Below are 8,521 nucleotides of genomic sequence, written 5' to 3' on the forward strand. Positions count from 1 at the left end.
TATCAAGGCATATAATTATGTAATGCTATATATTGGCCTCTCTGTGGTCATGAAACTTTTCTATAGGGTTCGTTGTTAAAGAAACTACACTACTTGTCAGCAGCAGGAGTACATATGTGATGTAATCCTCAATCAAACGGAATGGAAGCAATAATGATGCATTTATATTTTTGCATTCTAGAGTTCTAGTATATATCTATTTAATCATGAGAAGCTCCAAAAAATAATGAAAATTCTATAACATGAGAATAGCGGTAGCTCTATAAAGTAATCCGATTTTATGGCATACAAATATACAATTAATAAGAAGATATATTAATTGTCAATTATGTTTTAACTTAAACGTTCTCTATTACAAAGGCAACTTGGAAAATGTGTTGTCAGCCAGCGTTTACGCAGGTACTGGAAACGCAATCAAGCTCTGCAAGCACACTGCAATCTGTTTGGAGAACAAAATGAACTGGTTTTTGCAAGTCATTGAGTAAAACTCAGAAACAAGCAAGAGGAAAATATAACAAGCCAGTCAAAAGCAGTGGTTTCATTTACAAAAGAAAACATTTTGATAAGTTAATACTAAATTAAGCAGTTAATACATTACACGGCTTCTTCAGTTCTCACATTAATCATCAATGAAGTACCTCCCATCTAAAGCCGATAGACGCCTACTAACTACAACAATCATGTTACAAAAAGCTACACTGCATAATAGGATAAGCCCTTTTTCGATGATTAAATCTTGTTTGTCTTCACATACCCCAAACAGCACGACCACTGACAAGCTTATTGTTCGGTCTTGAAGTCAGCTCGTACAATATTCGTGCAAAGGTATCAGCATATCTTCCATCAGACAGAAGAATCTCGGTAAATGTTGTTTCATGAGCAGCCAACACTGCCCTATTTTGAGGCTCGGATGCCAGGCTCTCTAAGATCATTGCAGCTTTCCTGCAGACCTCGGGCACAGGATGTGGAGTTCTTATTATCTTTAGAAGTCTATCAACCGCCCTGAATCAAATCAAACAAATTAAATCAGAGATGGAGGATAAGGGCTCCATAATAAGGGTTAGCCGCACATAAGCCCCCTGTAGTCACAGTGTTGAACTTATTAGTCCTGGCAGTTGCATTGTTGCAGATGGAACCCCTAGGTTAACTTTTTGACTTTTTTATCCTCTGATACTCACTAATTTCACCGAGGGGCAATGTCCACCAAAATTTTACCCAGGTTAAAAAGTCAAAATAAAAAAAATAATTAAAGCAGGTGGTCTCTCTCTAAAAATTAAACTATAGGGTTAGTAAGTTCAAAACATCGTCGATACTGCAACAATGAAACTACAAGGTAATAAGTACAAAACAGCGATAAGACAAGGGGTCTATGTACAATTAACCGTAATATAAAAAGATAGTCGTGTCATGGCCTTTACCAACGTTCGCTGGCTAGTTTTAACCTACAGTCCATATTCACTTCTGAAAGATTGTAAAGTGCCCCAACAGCAGCAGCTTGCGCATCCACTGCTTGTAAGCTCAGAAGATCAACTAGCCGCTTGTATATCTGCACACAGGCTTCACCATCTTAAGGGAAAGGAAACAATATTCATGCATACATGATTTAGGTTGCGACATATGCTAACCAACGGAGAAGAAGGAAGAAGAAATGGTTCATTGTCGGGATTTATTATTAGGCGCCCAAGCAACTCAGCTGCTGCACAATGCCAAGCCTTGACTGAAGACCCCAGCATACTCATGACGGCCTGAACAGCACGTTTCTCACTGGATAGATTTTTTGGGAACAAATTACAACTGACAGTTCAAAATGGAAAAGAGAGAAGAAATAGTGATGAAATAGTATCTCACGTCATTCTGATAAAAGATGGCTTCGATGAGCTGAAGATTCGTAGGTCCAGCAACGGTGCTAGGTTGACAATCGTCTCCAGAGCATTGGTTATGAGCTCCTCATCTTCTGTTGAAGTAAATAAACTAAATGATAGGATCAAATGCATAATAGTGATGGGAGAATGTGTGTGCAACATTTTTCAATTGTATTATGCAAAATAAGTAAATTAAATATGCATGGATTGTTGCTGAATAGACACTCTTGCGCTTAGGATCAGACTACCCAGTGCCCATGCCAACTATTATTAACATGCAAAAGTCAAAGAGGGACAAATGATCCATTGTACCCACTACCCACATTATTTCAACTCATAATTATGAACTGCTCTTAGTTAAATCCTCATCAACATCATCTGTAACATCTATAGTTACCTTTGCCAAAGGAAAAAAAAAAACCATGTTGGATGTACTAATTCTCCTAATCACTTCTTCCACATATTCTACTTCAAATCTTATTAGCAGAAGAAGCAACAAGATTTTGCCTCAGAAATTCAACAATATGCTCTATGGACAGTGCTGTGAACGATCTCAAATTGTAATTTTAACAAAAAAAGTGTATGAGAAAATGTAGGTCTAGCAAGTGACTGGCAAGTATCCTAATTAAAAGTATAGTTTCTAACCAGGAATTTGAGAAATATAATGTAAATGTTGCAGGAGTGCCTAAGAAGAGTTGTAATTTGATATGTGCATCAACATGTCCAAGATGGGCATTGCTTCATAATCCTTGCTACCTATAAAACTGTACAGACTAGACAGTATCATTTTGGTCCATATGGACTTCCATGATTTGATCATAATATTCAAGGAACAGAGCTATTAGATCCATAATCTAAACCAAACAAATTGTCGACCCTGACACTAAACCAAAACTCTGAAGTTTTGGTGAGGTTGACGATTATCATTTTATACTATTACTCTAACATATGCCCGAAGGCCTTTCATGGGCCAGAACCTAGACTCACGAAGCGATACCTTTTTCTTAATCAGTCACTACACCCAAACTCCGAAGTTTTAGTGAGACTTGAGGATTATAATTTTATACTCTTAACACAAATAAATAGAAAAAAAGACCTGCAATCTTCAACTAGTATTGACGATATGCATGCTAAATAAAAAATTTGGTACATAAATAAGGGCATCATCAAGAAGTGTGTGCCACGTGTCAAAGAATGTAGGTATTTAACACGTGAGTAACCAGTCCAACATAGATAATGAATTCATGGTTAGTTAATGTGCTGCATATTAAGTTAGAAAAACTCCACCACATCCTACAGGCTCATGCAGCCCACATAATTAGGACACAAAGAAGATAAAAGCACTTTGGTTAATAGCCTGAACTAAACAAAAAGACTCTTTCTCTTCACAATATTGCAGTCACATTCCAAAACGGAGAATAAACTAGTGACGGTAAATTCCAGTTCCGAGCCTCCAGCTGAGAACATCCGTCACTAACTCATGTTTTCCTACATGCCTCTTGCTATAGTAAGATTTTATAAATACTTAAACCTTAGCTCTAATTAAGATCTCACCTTCTCTGATGTATGCAATTGTTTTCAAATGAGCCTTTATCTTATATTCATAATGGCCAAAAGACACATGAACCCAAATGTTCCATTTTTCCATAACAAAATATGTGTGTCTAAGAAAGGTGCAATATATTACAGCATGACAGCACTAGAGCGTACTAAATAATTTTGTTCTTGCAAATTGAGTGCAGGTGTACTTTCAGAGTGCACCACAGTGGCTCCATTAGAAAGTATATCCACAAAAGATTGCTTAATTACTGTTGACACAATAGTTAGCAGAAGCCAAGCATACCACATATCTTAATCACGATACAACAATAACCACCTTGTCTCAAAATGCATTTATGTGATAACGGCATTTTATTAAAACTAAAAACATCCTAGATATATTCTAGTCCAAAATAGGCTTTTCAAAACTAGGATGAGAAAAAAAATAATATATATATATCCTAATCTGAAAAGAGAGTTTTTGGGGAAATGGTACCACACCTGTACTCTGATCTTCAATACATTGAAATATCGTTTCCAAACAGTGTCTATGTTGGGCCATAATCATCTCATTGTCTGGCATGAAAGAAAAGTTCCGGATGATATTTGAAGCAACAATAGCACATTGTTGTTTCTCAGACCGACCCTCCTCGTCTACATTAAACAGTCCATCTTCATCAAACCACCACTCGAAAGCATGACGCTTACGCTTCTCGGCGGAGACCTCTGGAATCGATGATCCACTTGTAGGGCTGCCAGACAATGATTTTACATTGAACTCAGTATTTGAGGCAATCAATCTGGACAAGGTGATCAGTGATGACATGTCATACAAAAGAGTCAAAATAAAAATAGCATACCCATGATGCAGGCGAGTACCAGTAGCTGTTATCTCACATTCATTTCCAAAACCTGTAACCGCAGAATTTGCACCCAATGATCTTACTCGTGCAGGTTTCGTTGAGTCCCTTGGAAAATTTATGTCACGCCACTCATCAACCTGTTTCATTAAACACTTGCACTTTGTCTAAAATGCATATCCATTGTATTATAGGAAGCTGATGCGCAATGGCAAAATAAAATAATACAAGAACAATAACGAGAACACAACTATCTAGTTATAAGTTTGGAACAAAATGCAGCAACGCCTGCATTTTGTAATGCATTGTCAAATAAGATCTAAGAAGGTCTACAAGTCATTTACAAATATAAGAACCATTAGCAGCACTCATCTGGCAAGACTCATGCATAAATAGGTTAACAAATTACAGATACACATCAAATGAAATGTGGAGTAACACTTTGAGGGAAAAAGGTAATATTCAAATATTTTTTGGAACTTGAATCAGCAAGTAAAACTTCAGAATCGAGAATCTAATGGATCCATTAGCAGCCTTTACTAAGTGATAAGAACAGTTGCCACAAAAATAAACAATGATAATAGCACCTACAACTTGAAGAAGAGCATCTAGAAGCCCTGGTATCTTAGCAAGAGGGGTGGCATCTCTACGTAAATCATCCTTTTCTTTGAAAGATAGCACCGTAAGAGTGTTCAAAGCCCAAGTCAACTCACTCTTCAGTCCACTTTGTAGAGCGAGGACAATCCTTTTGTTGTTCTGTTCTGCAGAAAGATAATAAACATAACACCTGTGAGCTATAGAGAAACTTTCCTGCATTGAATTTCATTCAGCTTTTTCTCTCCAGACACTAGCATCATGAATCAAAAGAGAACTCCTTATGAGCCATATAAAAAGATAATGGAATAATAATTATTTAATAAAAGCAAGATGTTTTAACACAAAAGAAAGAAAATGAACAAGACAAAATCATTTCATCAACGAGTCAAAAGGTAACAATGCCCACATGACGAAAGCTTCTAGCAGGAGCCACAAAGTTTTTTGTCAGCTAAACTATAAGCTTAATAAGTTTTAGACAGTGTCTGCAATCTAAATCATCATTCAGTCTGGAGCTCTCAATAAGATAGACTCCTCCATGTCTACATCATGAGCACTATAGCATTTCACTAATTTATTCCTCAGAACTAGAAATTGCTCATGTAGTAATGCTCTTCAATTCATTACAATCACAAGATGGAGGGACAGTCACAAAAGGAGAAATTCCCATTAGTAACAGCAACAAGGGCACGTGACCCTATAAGTTAATGCATCTGACGCTTAAACTTATATTCCAGCTGTTGAATTATACATATAAGCATACATTGCTACAAACATGTTATCAGTAGAACCAAAGTTTCAATTATCAAAATTTTATTTGAAAAGATTCTTAAATGAAAAAGAATAAAATTTGCATTATTGGGAGTTCATTTTGTAATGATGCATCCAAGATCCTAAGGACATCACACAAAGGAGCACAAGGATCAAGCACAATAGAAGAACAATTGCAACGCGATAGGGATACTGCATATGAATTTCACATATATATTTAGACTCAAATCTGCAACAATTTAGGTTTAGATATGATATAAACATATAAAGAAGAATATTTAAAAAAAGACATAAAAAAGAATAGGCAGAGGAAGTTGTTCACATGTAGAACAATGACTTAATTGACTAATGCACATACAAAATCCTCTTTCTATAAAATTTGCAACAAATTGGGTTGTGGGCTGTAATAGTGGACATGTTCTATGAAATATAAGTGAAATTGGGGCATTAAAAAGCTTCATAGTTTTAAAGCATATGATATGCCAAAAACAATCCATAATTTAACGGAGCATGATTCCATGAATGTCATCTAACTTAAAAATGGATGAAACTGATATAGACTGTTTTAGCATCTTGAGATGAAAAGAGGGATCAGCATACAAAGATTTTAAGACGCCACCGTGAGAACGTAATGAGTCTACAAAACAAGTTGAAATACAAACTAGGATGCCAAATGAAATTTGTGCCCAAAGTTTTCAACGAGGTTCTTGCAACTACAATATTTTGTTGGAAATTTTGGAGAATCCTAATAAACCTCCACGAGTGACCTTTCATGCATTATGAATGCAGGTCACTATATAACAAGCTTGTAATAGCGTGCCTACTGCCTTATGAATTTTAAAAATCCCCTTGCTCCAAATTAGGGAGATCCTAATAAAAAACAACGAGGTGCTATGAACTCCAAGTTTAGCTTTCCTTAATGGAATCCTAACAAACTTTTACCAAGTGGCACCATTGCCTCAATGGTTTTAGGTTTTTAACCGCACTGAAGGAACAGTAAAAATAACTTGTACTGAAACCACAAAGATAAAATGTAACTAAAGGAACAATAATACTAATAATTATATTAGGACAAGTTTGGTTTCTATTACTTAATGATTCCCAAAGCTCGCCTTTGGATCTATCAGTATCTGCCACTTTTTACTATGAAATTGCCTCTATTGGCTTCTCTTTTGATATATAGTGAATTTATCAACTTTTTCTCGAGTTGGAAAAGGGTCAACTTAGCTCCTAGGATTCTTGATGAAGTAATTTACCTAATAGGACTCTTGGTTAAAGTCCTATCTTGTGTTTCTATAAATTAATAAAAATTTGAACATTTTGTGTCGTAATTTGGCATAGCTATGTGTTAAATTTACTTTTTATCTTTCAAATGAAAACTAATGTCTCATTGGTTGCATATGTCCTATATTTTTTTGATAAAATTAAGGGTAAATTTCACCAATCACCCATGAGGTTTAGAGGCTTCATAAAAACTACCATAACAACAAGTCTTTATTTCAAACGTTTGGGGTCGGCTACATGAATCTTATTCTACCATTGCGTTCGATTTTTGGCCATCTCCTCTGTTAAGTTGACCATAATCATATCCTTTTTAATTGCTTCCAACCAAGTTATCTTAGGTCTACATCAAGATCTCTTTGCCCTCATTAACTATAATATTATCACTTTTCCTAACCAATACATTAAAAGGTCTCTGTAGTACATGATCAAACCACCTTAGGGCCTGTTTGTTTGCACGGAAGTAATTGTGAAGTAGCTGAATTAAAAAAGTAGAGGCTACTTCTGCTACTTCTAAGCAAAAAAATGTGTTTGGTTCTCTGAAAAACTTACTTACAATACTTTCCTAAATGCTTATGTGGCGCGCGTCATCCTTACTTCCAAAATATTTTTCCAATCCTCAATACTCAGAAGTAGCTCGGAAGTAGTTGAAATGCATATTAATTATGACATAAAAAAAATTTATTAATATTTCCTTTATTAGTTACTTATAACAACTTTTCATTGATAAAATTACTTCCTAATAATATTTCCAAATGTTATCCAAACAAAAAAAGTAAATGAAGAGGAAGAAGTTCTACTTCCATTACTTCTAAAAATATATGAAACAAACAAAAAAAATGTTATTTCCACTACTTCCTACTTCATAGCTTTGAAAGTTACTTCTATAACCTACTTCTTACTTCTAATATTTTCATTATCCAAACGGGCCCTTAGTCGATTCTCTCTCTTTTTATCTTCAGTAGAAGCAACATCTACTTTACTGCGGATGCCCTCATTTACTATGCAAAAAACTACCATGAACTTTCAAATTTAGAGAAATACCCATAAACTTTTCCCACATAACCGTTAATCGTCAATTAACACTGCTAACTCTAATATCAAACTTGCATGGTATGTGGGCCAAAAAGACTAAAATGCCCCTAATTCCAAAAAAAATCCCTCTTTATCCTTTTAATAAAGAGTTGCAAGAAGTGGACGTGAAGTGCAATAGATACAAGAAGTGTATGCTAAGTCTTTTAAACTAAAATGTCTATATAATCAAGTAGATGTCTAAAATAAATGTACACAGATTCAAGGAGTGTTGAAGAAATGTCGATATCAAACACGTGTCGGACACGGACACAAACTTGAAAGCCCAAACGAGATGCTGAGGTAACTTAGCCTCCCCCTAACCCAACTCTCGACCGACACTACCAACAGCCCTCTCCCTCCCTACTAGGCCTACCTCTCCCAATTTTGCACATACACCCCTCTCTCTTCCTCTCTCTACTCCCCTAGTGATGACTGACGACAGCAACAACCTCTCTATCTCCCTCCTCCCTCTCACCCCTTGCCCTAACCACCTTATGGCTGGTCTCTCTCTCTCACTAATTAATTAGAAGTTAATTAATT

At 35.8% G+C, this 8,521-nt stretch overlaps 1 protein-coding gene across 1 annotated transcript in view; it reads right to left on the bottom strand.

Moving 5' to 3' along the window:
• The window catches only part of LOC109820960 (armadillo repeat-containing protein LFR), a gene marked incomplete at its 5' end in the record, with an annotated part of 8,496 nt that continues 485 nt past the window's right edge, over positions 511-8,521 (bottom strand). Inside the window, 7 exons of the mRNA XM_020387157.1 lie at positions 511-1,002; positions 1,419-1,546; positions 1,626-1,764; positions 1,849-1,954; positions 3,903-4,153; positions 4,262-4,401; positions 4,853-5,022. Of these exons, the coding sequence (XP_020242746.1) occupies positions 747-1,002; positions 1,419-1,546; positions 1,626-1,764; positions 1,849-1,954; positions 3,903-4,153; positions 4,262-4,401; positions 4,853-5,022 (1,190 nt within the window). The remainder of the gene's footprint in view (positions 1,003-1,418; positions 1,547-1,625; positions 1,765-1,848; positions 1,955-3,902; positions 4,154-4,261; positions 4,402-4,852; positions 5,023-8,521) is intronic.

The sequence above is a fragment of the Asparagus officinalis genome, chromosome 8 (assembly GCF_001876935.1).
Source record: "Asparagus officinalis chromosome 8, Aspof.V1, whole genome shotgun sequence".
NCBI lineage: Eukaryota > Viridiplantae > Streptophyta > Magnoliopsida > Asparagales > Asparagaceae > Asparagus > Asparagus officinalis.